The 26,959-nt window shown below is 44.6% G+C and overlaps 2 protein-coding genes across 2 annotated transcripts; both read right to left on the bottom strand.

Moving 5' to 3' along the window:
• Positions 1-1,934: 1,934 nt before the first annotated feature.
• Positions 1,935-21,485, bottom strand: kdm5bb (lysine demethylase 5Bb; the record flags this gene model as incomplete). Its single annotated transcript, XM_084445967.1, has 28 exons — positions 1,935-2,841; positions 3,086-3,358; positions 4,455-4,660; positions 4,778-4,862; positions 5,433-5,918; positions 6,257-6,415; positions 6,499-6,678; positions 6,853-6,991; positions 9,395-9,750; positions 10,120-10,234; positions 10,359-10,509; positions 11,126-11,250; positions 11,464-11,645; positions 13,376-13,570; positions 13,668-13,787; positions 14,264-14,426; positions 14,672-14,853; positions 15,105-15,263; positions 15,351-15,470; positions 15,783-15,941; positions 16,357-16,442; positions 16,615-16,708; positions 16,943-17,134; positions 17,578-17,634; positions 18,251-18,421; positions 18,526-18,648; positions 19,410-19,487; positions 21,333-21,485. 28 exons carry the CDS (start codon positions 21,483-21,485, stop codon positions 2,704-2,706), a joined length of 4,647 nt encoding a protein of 1,548 aa, XP_084302093.1. The 3' UTR covers positions 1,935-2,703.
• Positions 21,486-23,165: 1,680 nt separating this feature from the next.
• On the bottom strand, positions 23,166-26,959 carry LOC311315444 (tubulin alpha-1 chain-like; the record flags this gene model as incomplete). The annotated part of the gene is made up of 5 exons (XM_084446114.1): positions 23,166-23,587; positions 23,881-24,561; positions 24,676-24,824; positions 25,654-25,879; positions 26,951-26,959. The coding sequence occupies 5 exons, from the start codon at positions 26,957-26,959 to the stop codon at positions 23,291-23,293; spliced, it is 1,362 nt and encodes a 453-aa protein (XP_084302240.1). The 3' UTR covers positions 23,166-23,290.

Below are 26,959 nucleotides of genomic sequence, written 5' to 3'. Positions count from 1 at the left end.
ACCTATTAGATGACATGATATGTGCATATTATCATCTATGCACATACAAATATATTCTTCACCTTATTGTGTTCCTCAAATAAAGACAACAAAACCATTTTTTCATCAACAGTGAACCCTGATAAGGGATCGTTTGTTTATAAGAAAAATGGCGCTGCCTAGCAACTCTTGAGAGTGATGATGCCCCAGTGAGCCGATGGCATTCTGCCTTTTCTCACTGGGTTTTCCATCGACTTGCCCTGGATCTTTCACAAACAACAAGAGTTCTCATTAGGGGTCTGCCAGCTGTCTTCATATAGATCATGTTTCCTGCCACCTGTTATAGCCGATGGCCACAAGGCTGACTCAGAGAAACCCAAATTAGGTCTTAATCTTTTCTCTGTGGAATCTTAACAAATAAACTAGCACGGAAGAGTGTAATCTACATTGGTTATTCTCAGTCATTAGAGCATGGCCATTGATCGTTGCATTTTCTGTTACAGTTCAATTGAAGAGAAGTAGGCCTATAGGCTATATTAGATAAGTGAGTTATCAAATGTTGACAAAAGCCTTGACAATCTGGAGTAGAACCCAATTGCAGTGTCCCCAATTACTGACATAATGACATTCACTCATGTGTACAGGCCAAACTAGAGTAAACTAGGCCTATATTTCCTCAGGACCTATGGGTAAAGTAAAATGGTGTCCTCCTACCTCAAAGGATAGCTCTCTTTGAATTAGTTTTTTGGTTTCGCGCTCACAGAAGTCCAGCATGGCCCCTCTGTTGTATTTGACTGACGGTTGCTTTTCAGTCTGGTTCCTCTGCCTGAGACCCGCAGGCACAGCCGGGTCCGGATCAATGTCCGTCAATTCGTGTTCCAACTCCTCCACCTCAGCGGCGGTTAGAGAGGCCAGCAGGTTATCAATGTCGCAGTCCTCCTCCTCGCTCTCCTGCCTCTCGGGGACCGTCTTATTCCGCAACTTTATCCTGGACATTGTTATTCGCGAGAATGCTCTTAGTTGTCTTTGACAGCGTACGTTCTCCTCAAAACATGCGAATTGTAAGCTATGAAAAGGCCTTCAACACGAGGTTGTTGCAGTTTTCGGAGTCCACCCCTCTCGTGAGAGCATTGGGACTAGAATGTCGGCCGATCAGGTGGACCCATCCGGACCGCCTCTCACCGCTCTCTTTTAGATCTGAGCAGTGCACTGAAATAGTCCGTCAGGCCTCAGAGCAAGGGCCACCCCAAATAGGGTATGTGAAATAGATCATAGATCATAATCATAATGTATTAGTCAACCATCTGGGAACAGTCTTCAGGATTTTACAACCACAATTATTTTTCCCAGTTAAACCCACCGTCTTCTGCCCACACGATGCAGTTTGCACAGGTGCTTTTCTTGTCGCGAGCAGCCACATTATCCAGCTACATGCATTCCAAACGCATCGTGCCACAGCCGAAAGGAGAGTATTGTACAAAAAAAACGTTTATTATGGGGACATCTAGTGGTTAAATGATCAAGTGAAAATAGCTTGATACGTTTTAATATTAGAACAAGAGATTTTATTCCACAATATAAACGGCAATGTCTTTATCTACCCCACACTCTCTCCCCCAAAAGTACCCCACACTCTCTCCTCCCAAAGTACCCCACACTCTCGCCTCCCACAGTACCCCACACTCTCTCCTCTCAAAGTACCCCACACTCTCTCCTCCCAAAGTACCCCACACTCTCTCCACCCAAAGTACCCCACTCTCTCTCCTCCCAAAGTACCCCACACTCTCTCCACCCAAAATACCCCACTCTCTCTCCTCCCAAAGTACCCCACTCTCTCCTCCCAAAGTACCCCACACACTCTCCACCCAAAGTACCCCACACTCTCTCCATCCAAAGTATCCCACTCTCTATCCTCCCAAAGTATCCCACTCTCTCTCCTCCCAAAGTACCCCACACTCTCCACCCAAAGTAATCTACCCAAGCACATATTGGGGCAAAAATGTATAGTTTTTTAATCCTTCAGTCTGCTACATTGCTACTCCATAACTGTCATCCAACAACCTATTAGCTTTCTGTACATCAAACCATTGCTAAAGAACCAACACACAGTTCAGCGGAGATCAAGCCATTAAAGTCAATTCAAACAAACATTATTGCTCAGATAAATAAAACTAATCTACAAAAAATGGGAATAATTATATTATTAAGATGCATGTACTAAACACTGGGGTAGAAAGAAAAAAAGGTTTTCTATTATTTATTCATTATTTTAAAGGGGAAATCCTCTATCCTCTCCCCGTCTCTGATTTTGCATGCAAGGAGGTTCCAAAGAAGACAATATTGACCCTTGACCTTTATAGGGTGCGTCATGATTGGCTCCTTTGCACCGGTGTGATGGAAACCCATGCACCACACTCTCACATCCCGATACTTATTAGACGACCACAAAGAGTTCATAGGAGGAAAGAAATATATGTAAAAATACAAAAAGTAACCAAACAGTATAGTTCTGGACAACAATCCAATAAAGAGGAGATAGCACCGTTGTTACAAAGGAGACGGAGAGGGAAGGACAGGGAGGGGAGGGTGTGGGGGGGGGAGGGGGGGGGGCATAACGGAGGCGGGGTCAGTGACACACCCAGACGGGGGGGCTGCTAATGGAGTGAAGACGGGCAGACCTCCAGCTTTCCTTCAAAAAAAATAACCTTGTGTGTTCTCTCCTCCTCACTTCCTCATGTGTCTGTCCTTTATTGTACAGCTGACGCAGACGTAGTCCTCCTTCTCCGCCAGCTCGGCCGACACGCCCACGCAGGCCTGGTGGAACCACTGGTTACAGCTTCCGTCGCACTGGACCCAGTCCACCTGGAAACAGAACGCCTTTCAGAACCGACGCTCATACCAACCTAATATGGCTCAGATGAAGCCAGATATCAATATGGAATTTAGATATCAATATGTAATTGAATGGTAGGTATTCTCTTCCACTTCCACCAGCACACTTGTTGATGAGTGAGTAGCTCACTCATGTTTTTACTTTTGGAACTTCAAGTGTGAGATGCACATGTAGGGCTAATTCAGCCCGTTTGTCCAAGCTGCTTCGGCTCACCTCGTCTCCTTCTGGCAGCTGGCATCTCTCTGCCGGACACACGGCCATTTCCTCGTCGGAGTCATCCGACTGGGAGAAGTCTGAGCGAGGGGAAGAGGAGGTGGAGGCCGCCCTGCGTTCGATGTTCTTCTCTTTGTTCATCTTCCGTCGCTTGTGCTGGAGCTTCTTGGCCTGGCCTCTGTGCTTGGCCTCCAGAGCGGCTCTCTCCGCGCCTCGCTTGGCCTTCTTCTCCGCTGGACTCAACACCTCCCTCTGAGCATCAGGACCTCCATCCTGAACACACCAAACACAGCACACTGTTCATGTCTACTCCATTACTGGAAATTCAAGAATGGGTAACATATACTACAGTTTGTAGGAAAAGTAACACACACCAAGGGTAATGAGGTGCTGATCACTGGAAATAAACGTTAACAGTGGGTAAAAATAAGTGTCACACACTCTGGCTCCATATCTCTTTAATAGACGGACGTTCGGCTTTCAAGTCTTCTTCAAGATCAAGATCAAGATCTCTTTATTTGTCACATGTAATGTATGTGTACAGCTACAGTGAAATGTTGCATGTTACAAATTTGCTAATTACACAATAAGTACCATTTCTATACGGCCGATTTATATCCAATGTCTAGGAGTGTCTGATAGTCATAGGTGAGTGTTACAACAACTGTTTGAGCAAGTATCCAGTAATAAGACGCAATTAACTAACAAATAGCGTAATCTCTGTGGAGCCGGCAAGGCGGCTGCAGAATAGGTCTGCGCCATCTTGGTTCTCTACTGGCGTTCTACTACAGAACCCCATCACAGTCCGAACTATAAGTGATGCTCGGAGAGTACAGACCTCCGCCCATGAATGCATTTCGTGGCTCTGTGCACACTCACGTGCGTGTGAGGAGGACATATTTGGTATCGCTGCATTCGTTAGGTCGAGAGCTTTATGCCAGTCCAAACCACGTGTCTCTGTGACTTTCCCATGTTGAAATATGTCAGTTTAATGGGTTCTAAGTTGGCTCGTGCTACACCACTCCACCACGGTTCATTAAAATAGGTCTGGCAGTTTTTACGTAATCCTTCTAATGGACGAATGGACGAACAAACAAATCAACACACGCCGCTGAAAACATGACCTCTTGCCCTGCGCTGTTGCTGGAGCAGAGGTCAAAAAGGTCATGCATTTGACATGATGAACATACAACTCTATGATATGTACTAATCTTTTAAACTATTGCTTGTTTATTCTTTTAACTGTGTTTGCCGGATGGGTATTTTAAGCATTTCACTGTGCATTGTACTCTGTATAATTGTGTATGTGACAAATACATTTGAATTGAATTGAACTCTGTTCCCTTCATTTAACAGAGCGCTTACTCACCTCATTCTGTGGCAGATTTCTTCCCTGAGAGTTGCACTGCTTGCGGCCGTCCCGGTCCGAGGGCTCCTCTTGTGGCGACGTGCGTCCGTTGGTGTGTTGGGTATTCACGCCGTTCAGTAACACGTGGTAGAGGTTCTGGATCTCTGGCAAGGACACCTGCAGCAGCAGCCCCTCCACCATCAGCTCCTCCAGGTCCGGACGCAAGCCTGCCGACGACACCGGGCATCAGAACACACACCACCAAGAACACAACACACTACGGCTCCCTGTCCCTCGTTACGGTGTGAATGTGATAGTCTAGGTCAGACTGGACTGGCGCTCACCCTGCAGAGGTATGCATGGCTGTTCTGTGTAGAAGACCGTCTGGGCGTGGCTTGTCCTGTTCCACTCTGGAGTCAAATACGGGGCCTGTGTTCAAAGAGAAGAACACAAATCAGCTTTTTATTTTAACAAGCTAATGTTTCGTGTGTAATGTTGAATATTCTAGCGGCAACATTTTGCACTAGCTGTAATTAAAATGAGGCACAATCAGGGGCACTGACAATACGCTACATAATAAGTCAGTAAAAACCAGTGCATATTTTTATACGTTAATGAAAGCAAGATGAGGACAATCTATGATTAAAGCACCTCTCTGCTGATGGCGTTAGGGTTAGTTATGGAACAGAAATCATCTCTTTTTTTTTTTTTTTTTACAAGCTAATGTTTCACAGTTTATTCATAGCACTTTAGAATGGATGGTTATTTGTTAGATTATCAGGCGTAGTGGAGAGGAAGTGAAAATACCAACATGCACACTCTCACAATTGTGGTGCTGGGAGTAAATCCCCTTAAAAGTTTCAAATGAAGAATGACCTCCGCACACACTTTTTCTCTGCTTTTAATCTGCCAACGTTTTGGTTAGACCGTCATCAGGACCGATGTTTCTTGTGTGTGTGTGTGTGTGTGCAGTAGTGGAGAGGATGGCCGGCGAGTGACCTGTAGGTTGTTGTCGGCGGCGTGGCCGGAGAGCGCCCAGCGTGGCGGCGTGGGCGGAGTCCCCGGTCGCTCCTCCAGCTCCGGCAGGCCACAGGCGTCCGAGACCCGCTGCGCCCGGTTCTGCCAGCTGACCGCCCTCTGGACCAGGAAGCGCAGCGCGTGGCCCTCCGGCAGGCGCACCGGGATGCGCCGCAGCGAGGCGAGCAGCTCCAGGGCCTCGTCCAGGGCCGGCCTCTCCGAGCGCAGGCAGAGCGGGCAGAGCCAGGGCTGGGCCAGGCGGGCGCCGGACGCCTCCCTCACACACACGCTGTGGAAGGCGTCCCTGCAGAGCTCGCACTGTAACATGGCGCCCATGGGCGTCTTCTGACACACGCACACCTTCAGGTCCATGCAGTCGGCGGTGGGGAGGAGCTTCGACTCGTTAGCTGCCCTGAGAGAAGAGAGAGCTTCCATCTCCCTTAGCCGCACCTCCTCCAGAGTAGCCATCTGGTGAAGAGATTGGTTTATTTAAAGATAATAATAATAATAATAATAATAATAATAAATCTAATTTATTAAGCGCATTTCTCGAACCCAAAGCGCTGTACAAAAAAGAAAAAGAAAAAAAATATCATATAATATGTTGAAAAAAAACAGTAAAAAGGTCAATAAAAAAGTAGAGATTAAAAATATATTATTCATAAGATATATATTTATTTAATAAACTCTAAGCAAGGCATAATCTAGTTGATGGGCAAGTCTAGTTACAGTTACACCTAGCAAGCCCTTGGCCCCTGTCATGTACAGTGAGATGTGAGGTGGTGAGACAGTGTTAGCACACTTACAGCAGATGTAGAGTCCTTGGTCTCTGAGAGGGCCCTCTCCACATCACTCAGACAACCCAGACGCACCATCCTCTTCTTGCTGTGCTGAGGGCTGTCTCTCGTTTTCTTGGACTTCCTTTTGGGAGACCCATGTCCAACCTCACATCTCGGACACAGGACCTGTAAAATAAATATTTAATTCTAGCGCCTCTATAGGACTCTCCGGAAAATTGATCCGACAAATATTGGGGGCATTACTGTACCTCAAGCAAAGTGAAGGGAGAATTTTTCATCAGGAACGTTTTAGCTGCGCCCTCTTTCCAAGCCTGCACCTCCGCCAGCAGGGCCTCCAGGGCCTCTAGAGGCTCCAGGTGGACCTGGATGGCCTGGCCCCGCAGCACTATGTCTGACAAGCTGTCCAGCACGGGGATACGACCTCTGACCTGGAACAGAAACATTCATGCTCTAATCAGCAGTGTTATCCTGTTATAGCCCATATCTAGAACCAACAGTATTTCCTGGTTAGTCATTTAAGTATATAGTCAACCTGTCCCATACCATGGTTATGTAGCCTGGAAGCCAGTATTTCTCGCAAAAAAAGTCATGTACTTCCATACCTGGAGTTCCTCAGCGTCCTGAAGCCACTCTCTGGCTCTGTCGATGGTGTCCTTCAGCAGTAGACAGTTGGGGAGGTAGGCGGGGATGGAGGCTGCCTTCTCAGCAGCCTCGGTCAGGGTCTCTAGGGGGTGGGGTGGCCTGGTAGAGAGCACAACACAACAGCAGTTGGCTCTGGAGACTGGACAACCTGCACACAGCACTACAATTTGGGTGAAAATGAGGCCCAGAAGCAGGGCCCACATCTTCCTGGAACAGGTGCACAGTGAAGCTGTCGTCCCCCACCCATGATGCATGTCGTCAGCATGTGCAGTTGTTGAATGTGTAAGCGGAGTGGGCTTTTCTAGTTTAAATATATCTATAGAGCCGGCATATAGGCACATCATCTTTTCTGTTTGGTCTAAAATGTACGAGTTTATTCAAAAGTTAAGTAGTGAATAGTAAAATATCAGTGATTAAAATAGTTAAGTCAAACAAACTTTCTGTAGGACAAAATATATGTAATGAAGACGACAATATAAAAAAAATAATTAAAAAAGGATGAAAAAATGCCATGCAATGTATCGTAGCGAGCCCCAGGTTAACTAGGAGGGGTTTGCTCGAGGGGCAGGGAAATGCTGGTCAAGGGGGAGTGGATGCACCACTATAGGATAGATATAAAAGCTGTTACACAAGAGATGTTACACAAGATATGTTACTCTCTTGTGTTTGGGCGGCTGAGGAACTGAGAGTTTAGGCTAGCCAGCTAGTCAGGTTTATTGTGTTGGTGCAGTCACTATTGCCCCTGTGTGTGTAACTTGTGTGTAACGTTAAATGGTGTCATCCTTCTATATCGCATCTCTCTCGTCTGTTTTCTACTCGCCCTACCTGAGCTGCAGATCGTCACAGTATGATCATCTACTGTTCTTTTAAAATGTGTCCACAACACTGTTCTTGAAATGACTAACGTGACTTTTTGGCGCATGCTCTCCGAATTTGAGTTCGGGAATGTGATTGTTTAACCCATTATTCTACTGCTGCAACAAGAATGCGACTGTGGCCAGTTTTAATCGTGTGAACCTCAAATAGCTAGCTAGATTTAATTAAATGCAGGCTACCCTGTACAAATGTACTTACAGTTGAACAACGTCTTCAAATCATTTGATCAGCTTTAATCAAACTGTTTTATTTACCCCACTGAAATGTGGGCCCATGGTGCGCGCCACATTTTCCAAAGAAGAGCATACTAGTCAGCCAGCTCTCGCAACTATCAAAACAAGATAATGTCGACAATAGCCAACGTTGATTTTAGATACCCACAATGCACCTAACCCCGATACTAACCTATGAGAATCCTAACATTTAGAACAAGCACCAAAAGAGCTACTAAACACCTCAAGCTCTGAACACTGTGGCTTTAGAAAGTAGACAGGCTTCTAATTAGAATAGACTACTCTTACTGAGACACCAAGCATAGTTTTTGAAGTACAAAGCAAAATGTACTTGGCAATGGGAAAAAGTAATTGTGCCGAGCGCCCCCCAGTGGTGGGCTCTGATAAATGCGACGTACAGGAGTCGATCTAAAATCCCTTCCACCCAATATCATCCACAACCAGGTGGTAAGGACAGCCTATTGACCTTGTACAGTACTGTATGAAGACATTTTCTGAGGTGCATTGATAATTATTGGTAAAGATGGCTGCAAACTCTTGCTCAGAACAATAAATCAAGATTTCCCAAGTTACGCACTCGTGAGAAACACCTTTGGCAAACATTAGATCTTTTGAGTGAAGGCGGACATCACAGCGTGACAGTAGTGGACCATGAAGCTTAAAACAGATAACTAGACAGGCTCCTTGCCACAATACAGTCTGAAACCATTGCATATACAAACGTTGTGATACGAGCTACGCATAATTATTAAAACTGATTAAAACAAAAAACCAAGACTGATAGGATTCATAACAACCAAACTATCAAGCAAACCAAGAGCAGAATTTGCCAACATTCTACGCTCGTAAATAATATCCCAAAAAATATCTAAATGAGCCTCTAGCTCTAAGATGCACAAATCAAACATTCGACTCAGTAATAGTTCATTGTGGGTATGTGGAGCGCACAGATGTACATTCTGAGAGCCATGCCATTAAAAGCTTTTTGAGAACGCTGGTGACAGTGGTTATTAAAAGGCACCGGGCACCAATGGGATGAAGGCAGAACTAGATATGCATGCTCACTTTTTGTTGATCTTGTTGAATATTCTAGCGGCAGCATTTTGCACTAGCTGTAATTAAAATGAGGCACAATCAGGGGCACTGACAATACGCTACATAATAAGTCAGTAAAAATCAGTGCATATTTGTATACATTAATGAAAGCAAGACGAGGACAATCTATGATTAAAACTTGTGAGCGATATAATGATTTGCACCTCTGCTAATGGATTTGAAACTCTTTTCTATCTGAACTATTAACAGAGCATGACAGCCTTGGATAATTTGCTATCAATAAAACATAAGTTTGCAGTGCAGCCCTAGAACATAGAGGCCTACACGCCAGCCTCACCTGGCCTTCAGGAGGCTGCTAGTCTTCTCCTCCCAGTGCTCGGACACCGTGAGCAGCTCCTGCAGGCTCGCCATGGCTTTCTCCACGGAGGGGTGGGGGGCGAGGCCCACCCCCTGGTCGATGAGCCTCCTCATGGTCTCCAGGGACAGGGCGGCGGGCTGGACGCCGGCCTGCTGGACCCCCTCCAGCCAGCGCGCCTGCTCCAGCCTGACCCTCAGACGGGGCAGCTCGGGCAGTTCCACGTCAAAGTCGAAGCTGACATCCAGCACGGCCTGGATCTCCTCCGTGCTGGGCGCCTCGTCCTCCAGCACCTTCTCGCTGTGCTGCTGGAAGTCTTCGATGCGGTTCAGGAGCTCCTGAGATGAGACAAAAGTTTCAAATATTAATCAGCTAACATGTCTTCAACACATTGTTTTTTTGTTTTAAAGATATTCTTTAAGGCATTTCTGCTTTATTATGATAGGACAGTGTAGGTGACAGACAGGAAAGGTGGGAGAGAGAGAGGGGAAGACATGCAGCGAAGGGTGTGGGCCGGATTCGAACCCACGTCGCTGCAGAAAGGACTAGCCTTTACATGGTAAGCGCCCCAGCCCGTTGAGCTACCGGGTTATCGGGTTACGAGCTAACGGGGCGCCCCCTATACAACACATTGTTTAATCAAATGTTTGTTTCAGACGCTGTCCTGGGAAGCGACGGCGTGAAGCGCTGTGTCACCCGCTACCTACCTTCAACAGAGGAGCTTGGCTCAGACTGCAGGGGAGGTTGTAAAGTTGTCGAACGAATGACCTCAGCTCCTCCACAGTGAGCTGGCTCTGGGACTTCCCTCCGCCAAAGCGATACCTAGGACAGGGACGCCAGACAAGTCTTTAGACAAAACTAGGAGTAAAACCGGTGCTTTGGGAACTAAACGCTCGAAGCTCGAAATGTGCGAGCCGCTAGCCGGATGGCGCCGAGCGGTCTCTACCTGGTCTGCCTCTTGCCGCTGAGCAGCTGTTGCACCACCGAGGTGCATTTCTCCGCGTCTTGAGTGACCACACGCAGCTGGCGGAGCAGGTCGTTGTCGGGGAACATATCGGACTCGGATTCCGTGATGAGGGAGCGGAAGACCTGCAGGCCTGAGAGAAGGAGGAGGGTCCATTCAATTCAATTCAAACCTTTATTTAAACTCGTGGGGCCATTGAGGTTTCCCTCATTTCCAATGCCGACGAGCTCACAAGCAAACACAAACATCAACAAAACATAAGCAATTTACAACAATAACACAATTAAGATCCAAAACAGTGACAAGTTGATGAACCAATGTCTAGAGCCATGTCTCTGAACTCCGTATCGGAGGGAAGCATACAATGTCTGTTGGAGAGAGTTCCAGGTATACGGAGCATCATAAGTGAATGCAGCCCATCCAGGTTCTGTACGAGAACGAGGAACCTTAAAAACAAGATCATTTGATCGAGTGTGATGAGTGCCGACACTCCGAACCAGCAGAGATGACAGGTGCAGTGGAGGTCTGCCAGCAATGCTTTTATAAATGAACATAAACCAGTGATAGTTACGCCTTGAAGACAGAGATGGCCAGCCAACTTTATGATAAAGAATGGAATGGTGAGTGTTATAACTATCGCCTGTAATAAATCTCGGAGCGGAATGATCAGAGTCATGTCCGCGTGAACAGACTCCGGACGGACGGACGCACGCCGCCGCGACGCCGACGGAGCCGACCTCATCGCTCACCTTTCTTCTTGTCCAGTTTGGCTTCCAGAGTCTCGGTCACGCGGGAGGCCCACTCGTCGTAGGGGTCGGCTCGCTGCTTCACGGCGTTCATCATGGGGTAGAGGTCGTCCAGTGTAAATCTGTAACTACAGGAGGAGAGGAACGTAATGGGTTTAACTCGCTGGTATGGGTCTCTTAAGCGGGGTGGACTTGAACAGAGCGCTGCGAGATGCGTCGGGTGGAACACAGATCTTCTTTGTCACAGAGAATTATAATATCATCAAATACGTAACATTTCTTTATTTAGTTTTGTCCTCTGTGTGTGTTTGAGTGTCTGGTCCCTCTCAATGAGGACTCACTTCAGTGTGTAGCTGCTGACGGGGCAGGAGCAGAGGTCCTGGGCGTGGTGGAGACACACCAGCGCACCGGGACTGCAGGGACAGGTGATGGTGGACAGGAAGCAGGTGGTCCTGCACTTAGCGCACTGCCGCTCGTCGTCCTGGAGGTGATCGTATTTCCCCTCCTTACAACGCGACACCCCCTTTGGGAGCAAGACCACAACACAGCCATGGCTTTACACAGAGCCCACAGGGAGAGCCTGGGCTGTGGTTTTACATTAACTGGAGATAACACTACAGTACATTACATTACAGCCATTTAGCAGATGCTTTTATCCAAAGAGACTTACAATAACAGACCTTCGCCCCCCCCCTAGTTACTGTTGCTATGCCCCACAGGGTTTGGAGCAAGTTAATAAAATGTCCATCGAACAGCAAATGTATACCTAATGATACTCTCAAGGATTCCTGACAATATTGCTGTATGTTATTTGCCTACTTTGTCTAAGAGAATTCTACAAGAAGGCCTGAACCATTTTACACAAGGATATATCCGTGAGATTTCGATTTCGAATGGAGAAGGTGACAACATACGAGTTCATGCTACAGCAGGTGTTGGTGATCTCTGCGGAAGGCACAGACGCCTCACAAACTCCAGATTGAAATTCATCAGGACAAAATCGAGGAGTCTAACTGCACATGTAAAGCAGGGTGAGTAAGTTAGTGGCGTCCATTCTTAGAAAATAGGCCTGAGGGAATGATCTGTTAGCTACTAGATATGGGCTAATTAGCTACTGTACATCAAGCACCTAGCGTTACTAGCTTTGTAGCTATTTGTGTCGGCGCTGCTGTAAACTGATGTGTGGAGGGAGGTGTAAAGTATCATGCAGCTTGTTTTCTTATAACATTATGGTTCAGCAGCTTGCAGGCTGGTTTTCTGTATGTTTTAAGAACCATTTTCTTCAAACTAATGTCTAATCTATGAACACAACGCGGGACAAGCTTTATTTGTGGGACATCAAAGGCGTGGTCTTAAGAAATCAAGCAACCTTATTGGTTATTATTCTCCACATGATTGACAGGTCGGAAAGGTCTATTGCATTTAACATAGGTGGTCAATGTACCACTACTTGCCAGAACTCACAACTTATCCAAAGCGACTTACAATAACTGCATTTAGTTTAGGAAAAGTCAGTGTACAACTACTTAACAGAACTCACAAGTGCATCTCCTTTCTAAACAAGTGACTAACAGTGTAATCTAGCGCTAAAGTCAAAGTGCAAGAGCAACACAATTCAAATACATTAGGTGCTTGACACACTATTGACACTACCACGTCTCATTAGCTCAAACACTAGCGCATTATTGCTTGATAATAGTGGAATTGTCACACAATACCCCCTATTCATACATATACTCTCATATCATATCCAAAATAATGTGATGATCCTGTGCAGAATCTTTAAGTGAGCTAATGAATGGTCAAAGGCAAAAGTCTGGTTTATTATGTATTACAGCAATGCACTTGCAGTAGCTAGCCACTAGGGGGACAGCACAAAGCTGAAATATCTTGGTGATAATGGCCAATTTATACTTCAAAGGACCTCACCGTCTATACTGTTTTGTGTCGGACAGGGGTGTCTTGCACCTGCCAAACTTTCTAATGTCGCAGACGCCGTTACTTTCGTCGCACAGCTGTGATTGGATAGCTAGATAGAAGGCACGTTCGTTGCCATGGATCAATCAGCCACGCGTCTGCAAGTTACCATGAAGGTGATCAGACACTTCACTGAATATAAATGCGAAATGTCGGTCGACTTCGACTTTCTGTCAACAGACATTTGTCGTACGACGCTTGTCGACTGAGTATAAATGAAGCTTAAGTCTCAACTATACACGCTTTTGACTCCTACAAGTGAAGTCTGTCTCCTACCATCTTTCTGACTCTCTCTCGCAGGTCTCTCTCCACCCGGATCATGGCGGCTATGTCCTTATGGATGGCGGAGGCCAGGACCACATCCAGGCTGTGGATCTTGGAGGCCATGTTGCAGATCATCTCGTCGTGGGAGAAGACGCAGTACCGGTGCAGTAGACGATAATGTTCCACACACTGCCGGCCCAACGGCATCTGGAACCACCCAAGAGGACGGTGACGTTTACCCACAGCCCACTTTACAACAGATTCACAGCACCTACAACCACGGTCGCTGAGAAGGGAGGCGTACCCAGTCCACGGTGCAGAAGTTGACGGCCTCGGCGAAGTTGAAGCCCTGGTTGAAGCCGCTGTGGTAAGCTCTGGGGAAGGTGATGATAAACTCACCTGCACACTGGTTGGTCCTGTAAATCTGGTGAGCAGAAGAAAAGGAGGGTGAATTCTAAAGGACTGAAAACAGCACAGTATTCAAACCTGAGGAAAACGAGTCCAGCAGAACCTCAGAGATCCCGACCCGTGGGGAATGAGCGTCAATCGGATCTCTGGAATGTTTGAAACTCTTAAAGTGACGTCAAAATACACCAATTTTACAAAATATAATATTTTATTTTCTTTACACTCAGAATAAATCTATAAATACCCTCTATAACAATCGGAAAGGCATTGAAAATGCAATCAAATAACCAACTATACTTGCGTTTTTTACTAGCCATTTTGTCACATTATAGTAAAATTTTACGGCTACTTCCAGTTTTGACACCCGTTCAGCTGACCAGACTTTTGGGATCTCTGAGGATTGTATCTCCGAGGTTCTGATGTGAACGTTTGGGATCTCTGAGGTTTGGATCTCCGAGGTTCTGATGTGAACATAGTGAGGTCGAGTCTTACTGGAACTCCATGAGACATGAGGGTGTTGGGGTTCATGATGGTGACCAGCTGGTGCAGCAGGTCTGGCTGGGAGTCGAACAGCTCCGGGGCCAGTTTCCTCATCACCGCCTCCAGTTGCTCCGCAGCAAAGCCAGGGGCTCCGTACCACGTCTTAGGCTCCCCCCTGGGGAGGGAAACCACAAAGATTTACACAAACTGATTCTTTAAACATAAAACCCACTGTTAAGTGTTAAAATGTGCATTTATCAAAACACACAAAGTCACATCAAATATTCTCTGCAAAGATGATTTAAAATCCCCTTTCATGAGAGAAATGTGACATTATCCAAAACATTGTGTGCTAAGCCGATAGGCCCAGAGTGTGCTCTCAATATTGCATCTTAAGAAATTGGTTAGCTGGATCATCACCAGTGCAGGTAGTTGATGGAGTAGCTCCAGTGATCCTCGATATGCCAGCAGAAGGAGGAGAAGCACATGCCCACATAGAGCCAGGGCAGCGTCATCCCACAGATGTCTGCCGTGACGTGGGTCAGCACCGACGGGTCCATCATGGCCATGTTGTTCAGGTTCCAGCCACACTTCAGGTACTTCTGCACCAGAGAGAGAAAGACAAGAGCTTAGGCTTAGCATACGTCTACTGTGTGTGTTGTGGGCGCACTGGTCATTCATTTCACAGCTGAATAATGTAAAGAAAGATAAGATATGACTTTAATAATCCCAGGAGGGGAAATGAGGGCGTTACAGCAGAAGGAAAGACAGAGCAGAACAAAAACATGTTTAAAAAGGTCATTCTTGACTAACATGGGTACGCCGATAGACCCAAGGTTATTGTGTGGCTTACCTCATCTGCAGGGGCAACCTTGAATCTTCCATTTTTGATTGGGAACCCGCTTCCAAACTCCTTGGAGGCTATGTCTGCTCCATATTCCACAGTGACATCCTCCTCGATGGCCCCCACCAAGCGCCAGAACTCCTTCTCCACCAGCTCTGTGGGAACCATCTGGAACAAACACACAACAAGAGGTTGACGTGCACGACGTTCACAACACAACTAGAGCCTGGATCTGACCTAAAATCTTCCACTTACGTGAACCGGCATGTTGAAGTAATCAGATTTGAAGGAGTCGGCCATGTCCCCGAACGAACGTAGGGAGTAGTCTCTGTACGCCTGCTCGAAACCAAACGCCTCTTGAGGTTTGCTGCACTCCTGTTCAGAAGAGGTACGGGGCACACGTTAAATACCGTGCTACTCTTCTGGCATGCTATGCCGTTTTATTTGCTGTTATATTAAATCCTATAGTTAGAGTTAGGATCACTTGAACTCAGATGAAAAAACATGACAAATTATACAAACTTTTTTTCACATACAACAACAGACTATTTGTCAGTGTTAGAGAAGACTGCGTTTCCCAGACACCCCCTCCCCACACGGGGAAGCTCCATGGATCATTAGTGAGGTAAAAAGTGTTAGAAAAAAGTGTTAGTCTGTGTGAGGAGGTAAACAGAGAGCCCTTCTCACCTGAGCCAGACACTTGGGGCAGCGCCAGTCCCCCTTGGGGATGTCGCTGAGGGGGGGGATCAGGCAGAAGGTGTGGTAGCTGTCGTCACAGCCGTCGCACAGCAGGAGGCGGTCCTCGTCGCTGCCGCTGCCGCACACCAGGCATACGTACAGGTCCACCTGGGGGGACACGGGACGGACACGGGGGCTGAGACACAGCTGGTCCAGAGACAAAGCATCTGAAGAAGGGCTTGTAGCGGTGTCAATTAAAAATCCTGTGTGCAGGCTCTACTTTCCCCAGAGACAAAGCATCCCCTCAAAACAAGCAACAGTAATAACTCATCCTTCGTTGAGAGATGGGAAACTCCAAATTGTACACAGAAAATGGTTATACAATATATATATATATATATATTTCCAAGTGTACAGCCAAGAGAGGATTTTATTAATGATTGCCCATCGAGAGAGAGGAAAAGACTTTCACTTACTATAATAATAATAATAATAATACATTTTATTTGTAACACACTTTTCATTTAAAAAATCTCAGAGTGCTACAGGTTTAAAAGCATAGTATAACAAAATGAAAACTTACTGTACTCATTACAGGAGCAGGTTTCTTGTTTTTGTCTGCCTTACTCTCCAGGGGCTCCTGCTTCACTAGGATGGGGATCTCTTTCTCTGTAGGGCAGAGATAAGCATATACAGGCGTGCATGAGGAATAACGAGAGCTAAATGATATAAGTAAGAACACATAGTGTGCCTCTCAAATATGTGACCTTACCTTATCTAGGGCGTGATTAATCGCACTGTTTGTTTAATCGAATGAGCGGTTTGCAGTGTGCTGCCTCACCTGGCTCGGGCTTGGCTACGAAAGAGCCCATCCTCCTCCTCAGGTTGGGCCTGTTCTCCCCAGGCTCTCCGGGTTCGGTCTTCACACATCCAGCCTAGAGGGAGAGGAGCAGAGTTTCATCCATCGTTACAGAGCAACACTCCAGAGAGCCTGACACACAATAAACACATAACGCAGCAGCGTCATGCATGCTGATGAGGAGGAAATCATATTCAAACTGTCTTTCGCTATCAACTCCTCCATGTTACTTTTAACATGGACAAGTAAAAGAGGGGGGTGGGGGGTGGAGTGGGGGGGTTGGGTGGGGTAGACGTGTGATTTGAATTACTGGTTTTAATAGGAGTTCTTCTGACAAGAGTGTGAGGCTCTGCTCAAGAGCGTCCACCTCGGATCTCATGCGCTTGGCTCGGCGGGCGTTGGGGCAGGTCTCGGCCGGCAGGACCAACTGGCGCTGGGCCAGGTCATGTGGTTTGTACTCCTTATTGCTGGCATCCCCAGGCAGGGGGGGCTTCTGGCTCGGCTAGAGGAACAGGTACCAAACCAAAGATATTAGCTTCACGCATTACGACCTTACAAAAAGTTATATTCCAACAGTAGACAGAAAGTAGGAAGGATTTCCTAACTACACTTCAAAATGTGTAAAAGGCCTCAATGCATCACTAATAACATATAAATCAGTAGTGGAGAAGGTATTAAACTCTAATCTGCCGGACGTAGAGGCACCGTGTTTTACATCTTCATACATTCACCCGTGAGCCTAACTTCCCCATGAAAGGTTAGAGAGCCGAGTGCTTAAGTCAAGCAGTTTATTATTATGTTAGTGTGCGACCAAAAGGAAATGTACATTTCATTAATTGGAATAATGGTTGAGTCACAGTTGTCCTGCACTCCAATACCATGCGTTTAGACCGACGTCGGTTAATTTGGACACTTACTGACTTATTAACCATGACACAAACATACCTTCTCAAGCTCGGGATCAGCCACTAAACATAGCAGTTTGGATGCTATCTCTGGTGCCTACGGCAAGAGAAAGCTTGGATAGTTACACAACAATTTAGAGTGACCTCTACATAAGAGGCCATGTAGATCCAATCCATTCTCACTCAATAGGTTTTCTCTTGCAGAGGTATTGGCTCAGAGTCTTGGTTTGTCTAGTGACTAGACGCAAGAAGATAAGCTACTAGTGCTCAATAGGTTTATTGAACGCCACAGTTTTCCTCTCCAAGTATTCAGAAGGGGACAAATCACATTTCTCCATCTCCTGACATTCACCACCAATTCAATCTATGAACATATTACACAATGTTATCCATGTCCAAAACCCAATACTGGAATTCATCAGCTAGAGATAAGTGCTTTGTCTTAGCAAGTATATTGACATGGCCTTAGGCTTTGGGTTTACTAAATTAATACAGAAATCGCAAAATTACAAAATAATGAAGCTTTTGTCTAGTTTATGTTGTTTGGGTTGACCGGCAGGCCTCAAACCAGGGTTAAGCACCATTCGGCTTACCTACACACAAACCACTTGCACTAGTGCTTGAAACAGCAGCTAGCATTGAGAGCTCTCTACATGCTAATTCAACAGTCCCAGGCAGATTAACTATGAATGGGATGCATCAGTCCAACTCACCAGGAGATTAGCTCCGCTTTGGAAGAGGTTGTAGGGGTAAAGGATTCTCTCGTAGTGTGAGCGTAGGTGAGAGCCCACAGCCTTTCCCGGAGCGAAGCCCATGGTCATCGCGATCTTGGTCCATTTCCTGTCTCTGCATACTATATCAAATCCACCCTCATCTGCAACCAGCTGCAAAACATATTTCTCAAAATTAGGTTACGAGTGGATAGGTGTTTAGTTTTCCTGCTCATAACCGTGTGGTCAATAAATAATATGTCGTAATTTGATCCAACCTTATTGAGTTTATACAAGTCCAAAATCTTCCGCTCCACGTGAGGAATCTTTAGGGCACATCCCTGCAAATCCCAGAACTTGGCGATCTGGTCCAAGAAGTTAAGCTTGACTCTGGTCTGTGCCTAGGGACAGGGATAAATGGGTGACAATGACAATAGTCACCATAAAAATGGAATTGTAGACAATTAATGAGGTAAAAATACCTCTTTTTTTACTGACTGACCCCATCAACCACAAAGACATATAAAGCAAAGCTTCAATTGGGGTGGTTAATGTACAAACAATAGTCCCATTTTATTAGTATTACTGTATGTAATATGTCATTAGGACAGATGTACATCTCATTGACAGATTTCCTGGGCAATCTGTTCAGACCTTTAAGATACCCATAGTACCACAGACTTCATAGTTCATAATCATAATCTCTATCATAGATCATAATCCATTTGTGTGCATAACCCTATGAGTGACTTGTAATTTACCTTTATTACAGTATACCACGTGCTGTTGATATAGGCCTACTACTGCCACTGGAATATACTATTATGATTAAGGCCTTGAGGTAACTGGCCCTAAAACCCTATGGACATTAGTCCCCTAGGGGCTAATACAATTTGATTTGATATCTTATTTCCATATTCAGCATGCTAATACAATTATTGCTCTTTTTATATTTTATTTTTACATAAAAGAACGCCAAATAATGCTATTAGTATAAGAGTACATTTTATACTAGGCCTATTATTTATTCTAGGTTATCATATTACAATTAGTAGATTAGGTGTTCTAATGGCCCCAAGATGGTTATGACATCATCAAAGCATATTGGATAACTATGTAAAACATTAGGGTACATTATTAAGGAAAGAGCAGGCTGACTTACCTCCAGTTCATTGAGCCTCTGGATCCGGGGAGTGAAGTGAAGTTTGTCAACATCACAAGCAAATGGAGGCTGCCAGTCCTATGAAGGAAAAAAAAACAAAAAACAACAACAACAAAAAAGACAAGAAAAAGGTTTAAACTTAAGTCAAAAGCTAGCTAACGTTAACTGTAACAATGTATCTATTGAGAGAAGGTCATCACTACATATAAATGCTCCTGTTGGGAAGCAAGCTAATTAAGCCAGGGTTATGTATTGGCAAAAAGAGGCCTTGATATCTGGATGATCCTATCTCCTTACATATAGGACAACTGAAATAGGCTAATCTAATTTGATTAATCAAAGTATTTAACATAAATATATGATGTCACAAATTTCGGACTATCAATCTAAAAGAATAAACGAAACCCTTTAGACTAAACTAGTAGGTCCATTGATTACAGATGGTAGGATTTAAAAAAATATATTGTTATCCCTTGTCCTACAATATCTTATCAGCACCAATCAATTCCTCATTCCAGTTCCTAGGTACTCAACTAGACATTATAAGGTACTGGCAATTTACTACCTGTAGTCTAGCAGTCTATCAAACTGACCCTCATCTACTTATTCCATCCAATCATGGATGACTGTGACTGTGTCCATAATATAGGCGGTGCAGTTATTAAAATTCAAGTACACAGTTGTACAGAGTCAACTGTTATTGTGTATTGTATAGGCAAGAGTCGATTGTTATTGATCCCACTCTTACTACAGAAAATCAAGGACGCCTAGATTGTACAAAAAACAGTTTTGTCTTGGACAAAGGTAGCTAACATGTTACTACATAGCAACCTGGAGAAATGTACCAATTCATGTGAACTCAACAGCCAACATCTCCCACAGACACACAAAATGGCCAGATGGAACACACTGAACAGACCCAGCTCCACAAAGCCAACATGGAGGACACACAAGACAAGGCTTGTTGAGTGAATATCCATAGGTACGACGCACTTCCACTAACAAAGTGGCACCAAGGGTGACATTTCCACATAATTGTTGATTGTATGTGGATACAGTTGGATGTCATGATATGACTTTGGTTTAGAGTTTAGTTTACTATATTAATTTAAGAATGCCCTTATTCCAGAGATACCACTGTAGCCAAAAAGGAGATTAAGAATAAGAAACCAATCTCAAAACAACCTACCAAGTAGTGTCTGATGAGATGAACTAGGGTTAGTTTATGATAGACAGATATATCGTTAGCTATATGACAGCTCGCTCACTCGATCAACTTGAACCTAGCCTAACTTAATTCTCTAGCTAGCTTACTGTAGGCTTCTTTAGCAAGGAGGCCTGAACTAATATTGATGGGTAACGTTACTGTATTGTATCAGCGTTATGCAAGTTAGCTATTTAATTTCCAGGTGCTAAGCATACACTGCTTTCAGTCTCAGGAGTGCTTACTTGACATCTGCTACCCAAACCAGATAGCTAATCGGATGAAGAGGTATACGAGCTATAGTTAGCTACCAAGCTAGTTATCCACCACACCATACCCCATAACTTACCATGCTATAGCGTAGCTAGCTAGCTAGCTAGCCGGTCCCATACCATATCATACACTACTAGCTAGTACAAGAGCTGTCAAACTAGCAAAGGCGTCACCGTGTTAGCTAGGTAAAATATCGATAGCCTGCCAATATGCAGGGTTTTATTTATATTCACGTTTATTAACATTATCAACTATAAATATGATATCAGAAACATTCAACTTTATGATTGCTGCTACACAAAAGAATCAGCATAGCCTTCTTTCCGCCATGTTGAAAAGTCCCTTTAAACCCCGGTCCCAGTGCTTGTGATTTATCCATCCTTATTCTGTAAGTAAAAAAATGTAATATCTGTTGAATTAGTGGGAATCACTTAAGTCACACTCACCGGAGGTGGGCGAACCTTGCAAATTCCAGTTTTTTCCGCAATTGGACGGATCTTATTGATAAAAGCAAAAGGATCACCGAATTCTTCCCAGCTGGGTTCGAAAACTGGACACTCCGGAGGAGACTTGAACTCGTCCGGTCGAGGCTGGGTCATCGTTATGGGCCGATCTTGGAGCTAGAACAAACAGGTCGACCGATGGCAACAAGGTGTCACCGTGCTATGAATTGTCTGGAAGTGTACTAATTTTCCAACGTCAGATTCTCTTCGGCTCGACAGAGACTAACATGAGAGACAGCTTACACACACTCTCTCTCTCTTTCTCTCTCAAACACACGCACGCACATACACACATACACGCATCCACAGTGAAACGAATGTTCTAAGGCAGTGAACACGTCCGCATGAAGAAATAGATACCAAATAGCGTGTCTAAATCTTGTGCAATTTATAAGATTCATCTTCTATATTTTATGAATTTTTGTCAACTTAAACAGAACTGTTTAATGGTTTAATATGGATTGCTGAAGATGTTTTTGATAACATAGATATGTTGCCTATATTTCCATGTTGGTCATATTCATTATTCCAATCCCTATGGAACGCAACAACAAGCTTGTCGTTTCCTCATCCTAATATTTTATTGGGCAATACATATGTAATGTTAATTTTAAAAAACGACACCATGATCCATTCGATTTCAATTACTGATTTAATCATTACTTTCAAAACATGTCGTACGTGATGTGCATGCTGATTATGGCAATGCTGATTAATTGAGAGAGCAACATTTATTAAGATAGGCCTACAAAAGAATCTAAACCCAATACAATGTTGTTGTAAATTAATGTGTCACACATAGGCTACTATTGCTTGTGCATCATGATGAGCTATGCCCAGCCAAACAGATTAAACGCATCTTCAAGTTCAGTGTTGGCAGTAAAACATCGCGTCCTCCCAGGGCCAATATCATTCGATCTATCGAGGATATGAAACATTATTGTTGGTGCGTTAATTCTAAGTGTAATCAATTAGGCAATGTGATGTTTCTAGCTGTGTTTACTTGCGCGGATGAATACTTTCAGGTGCCTTCACCACTACCCGGACTTGTTCTTTAAATAGTCACTATGGATGATTTGGGTTCACCCGTTTAGTAACCCGTGTACAGCCGGTTCTTGACTTAGATGGGCGTACATTGCAGTCTGATTCACGAGCCATGTTTCCATCCACTTGTCAATCGAATTATGTGAGGATCGCTAAAATATGAATGCGAATAAAGCCGGTGAACGTGCGTTTCCATCTAGAGCTTTAAATCGGATAAATCATTTATCACAAACGCCTTTTATCGAACAAGAGAAAATCCGACGAAATCGACAGTACACACTTTTTGTCGATTTCATGACTTTTAATCGAATTTTACTGTTTCCATAAGGCATTTCTAATTCGACTTAATTCGCATAAAACGTGTGGATGGAAACATGGCTACTTTTTCCCGTGACGGTTTATCTTCCCTCTCTGCCCAAGGCGTGTTGACGTCTAGATTGGAAACGTTGGACAAATGTTGTAATCATTCATGCTGCTACATTTTTAACAGATCAACAGGACACAACAATATTTTATAGGCTGGACAAACGAGCCAGCTTGGCCTGCCTTTATATAGAAAAAAGAAAAGCTTATAAATTCAAACATTTATGAATATATTCAATTATGGGGAGAGAAGTCAGTATGACTATAAAGATTTTATTAAGAGGCTTAAACCTGCAAAAAATAATCGCAAAGAAAGCCCTTTGAAATTGACACTTTCAAGGTAATAATAAACACGTGTATTTGGCTATGGATACAATTTCTACAACTTAATATGAAAATGGCAGAAATGTAAAAAAAACAAAAAAACAGAAATTGTTACTCCCTTTATCTGCTCAACGCTGTATGCTGCTGACAGCTGCTGCAGGCATTGTGGCTCAGTATTCCTCGCAGGCTTCATCTTCAGAATCACCACTCATTTTGCCCAATTCCTCATAATCTTTCTCAAGACAGGCCAGGTCTTCTCTGGCCTCAGCAAACTCTCCCTCCTCCATGCCCTCGCCAACATACCAGTGCACAAAGGCTCGTTTGGCGTACATGAGGTCAAACTTGTGGTCCAGACGGGCCCAGGCCTCAGCGATGGCGGTGGTGTTGCTCAGCATGCACACAGCTCTCTGGACCTTGGCCAGGTCGCCCCCGGGAACCTCGGTTGGGGGCTGATAGTTGATGCCCACCTGTTCGGACACAAAGAGAGAAATAAGCAAGCAAGAAACCTGTGGCGTGTGTGAGCCGTTTCTAGCAGACCTGGGTTGAAATACATTTTTGAAATTATTTTAGTTACTTATCTGTGCTTGTTCTTGTCTGACACAATGGAACCAATGGAATGTTTCCAAAAATGCAGGCTCCGCCAAAATGACACGCGAGGCAGACTCAAGCAAACAGTAAGTAAATTGAAAGGATTTCAAAAAGTATTTTGACCCACGTCTGTGCAATACCGCAATGACCACACTCATGTCACATACAGTACCTTAAACCCAGTGGGGCACCAGTCGACAAACTGGATAGAGCGTTTGGTCTTAATATTGGCGATGGCAGCATTCACATCCTTTGGGACTACATCACCACGGTACAGCATACAGCACGCCATGTATTTGCCATGACGAGGGTCACATTTGACCATCTGATTGGTTGGCTCGAAGCAGGCACTTGTGATCTCAGCAACAGACAGCTGCTCGTGGTAGGCCTTCTCCGCTGAGATGATGGGTGAGTAGGTCACCAAAGGGAAATGAATTCGGGGGAAGGGCACCAGGTTGGTTTGGAACTCGGTCAGATCAACATTCAAAGCTCCGTCAAAGCGAAGGGAGGCAGTGATGGAGGAAACTATCTGACCGATCAACCTGTTGAGGTTGCTGTAGGTCGGACGCTCAATGTCCATGTTACGACGGCAGATGTCATAGATGGCCTCATTGTCCACCATAAAGGCACAGTCAGAGTGATCCAGGGTGGTGTGGGTGGTCAGGATGGAGTTGTATGGCTCCACTACAGCGGTGGACACCTGCGGTGCTGGGTAGATAGCAAACTCCAACTTAGATTTCTTGCCGTAGTCGACGGACAGGCGCTCCATCAGCAGAGAGGTGAAGCCAGAGCCGGTTCCCCCTCCAAAGCTGTGGAAGATCAGGAATCCTTGAAGGCCTGTACACTGGTCAGTCTGAGGACAGATGGTTTTAACACATTAAAACAACAGCTAATTCAAAATGCATATATCTTATAAAGACTTTTATTTGTCTTTACAGCCGGGTGTCACAATGTTCTATATGCTCACCATTTTACGGACCCGCTCTAGTACACCATCGATGATCTCCTTCCCAACAGTGTAGTGTCCACGAGCGTAGTTATTAGCTGCATCCTCCTTCCCAGAGATGAGCTGCTCAGGGTGGAACAGCTGTCTGTACTTGCCAGTTCTTATTTCATCTGAGAGAATATACCATACATTTTGTACTTTTACTTGATAAACATGGCATACTTGCACACCTTAGGCATGTTTGTACAGTCTAGGCATGCTAAGAAATCTACTACTGTTAAACACTTGTTTATTTGCACTCTTGTATACAGTATTTGGATTTCTGTATATTTTGCATCTATTGTAAATGTGTATTTAGTCTGGCATGTGCTATTGTGTTACTCTGTTGTCCTTTGATGCTGTAACAGTGCAATATCCCCCCAGGGATCAATAAAGTACCTACTACTACTACTTTTACTATTACTACTACTACTACTACTAGTATTACTACTACTACTACTACTACTACTAGTAGTATTACTACTACTACTACTACTACCTACTACTATTACTACTACTACTACTACTACTACTACTACTATTACTACTACTATCACTACTACTACTACTACTACTACCACTACTACTGTTACTACCACTACTACTACTACTACTACTACTACTACTGCTACTGCTACTACTATTATAGTATCCTTTTTTTCTCCCCTTTCATTTTCCCTTAGCTCTATACTCTCAGCACTACTTACCATTGATAACTGTCTAGGTCCACAAACACAGGCAAATGTACATGCTTTCCACAGCCCCTCTCATTGGACAATGTGTTACAGGCGTCGCCACCACCACCAATTCTCCTGTTGCTCCAGTCAGTACAGCTCCCAGCATGCTTTGCCAATGTACAGTTCTGTGTGACCCATACATGTAACCACATATATAGTTCAAGCTTTTAGGGTGCAGAGAGAGGAAAAGCAGACAAAAGAGTTCAGAAAACGGGTCGCTTACCAACCACCGTTGGCTCAAGGTCCACGAATATGGCCCTCGGAACATGGCGTCCAGAGCTTCCGGTGTTGAAAAAAGTATTGAACGGATCCGGACGAGAATTAGAGTCCGCTGGCACATCCTGAAAGTTACCATCAGGTGCCACGCCGTGCTCCAAGCAGAAGAGCTCCCAGCAGGCATTGCCTGTCTGAACCCCAGCCTGGCCAACGTGGATAGAGATGCACTCTCTCTGTCGGGAGAAAAAAACATTTGGGTTAGCGCTGAAACAAACCATAATAGTGTGTGTATATCCATAAAATATCCTGACTGATTGTGACCAAAGAAAATACATCTGATTTAGGGCAGGGTAACACCCTGCCACCACAACAGACCTTCAGGTTAGGATTTTTTGTCAGGGACTGAAATTATTGAGAATGCTATGTTGGAATGGGGCCATTTCCAGGAATTTACAGATGTTGTGTAGACTGGGCGATGTGACCATGGAAATGTCATTCCATGGTCCTGTGTCCTTGTGGTGGTAAGCTAAGGGGAGAAAGATCCTGAGTGGGGAAGGGAACGGGGAACGGGTTTGATTGCAGATCGTGACCGGGTGAGCGATCGACTTCAAATGAACATGTTATGTGACATAAACCAGTCCTGGCTTGAGGTTCAGGGTTCTGAGGGAGGAAATAATTTATTGTTGCCTGCTGATGCTCTAAGGGTTGAAACAGAGAGAACGTAGAACGTAGGCGTCCATGACGACCATTTTAAAAACTGGGTTGTCCTGAAAGCACAAATTGTGGTGTCACGTTTCAGAAACGAGATGAAGTGCTTCTGGCATAACTTGACACATGTTTCCACTTGTCCCAATTGCACACTTATGTATCTGTATACTGGAAGGGGATTAGGTTCTTGCAATGATCATTTGCTGACATATGATAAAAAGTATCCACAGTTTTATGCAACTGCAAGCATGTACGCTTGTGTTCACTAAGTCATAAAGAGTAGTCATTATAAAGTGTTGTCTGCTCTATCAATGAAAGTAACAAATCCTACTACTATGTTTAGAAGTGTTCTGATACTTTTTAGTGGCTGGTGTTTGACAAAGCAGATAAATCCTTAGTCTAAATGATGTCCAATGGTCATGCCAACCACTCAACTTTTGTTATTATATTTATATAGTTATTATAGCCTACATGATACGACCCCCTTATATAAATAGACCAGGGTCATGTGGAACAATAGTATTTTATATGAAATAGGTTTAAGAGTTTTTCAAAGTGCTCAGGCATTTGGCTAACCCAACCAGCTGCGGCCATACATTCCACAT

This window comes from Borostomias antarcticus (genome assembly GCF_949987555.1).
Source record: "Borostomias antarcticus genome assembly, chromosome: 11".
Taxonomy (NCBI): Eukaryota; Metazoa; Chordata; class Actinopteri; order Stomiiformes; family Stomiidae; genus Borostomias; species Borostomias antarcticus.
Note: the sequence above shows the minus strand (reverse complement) of the source record. Positions and strands in the feature narration are given on the sequence as shown.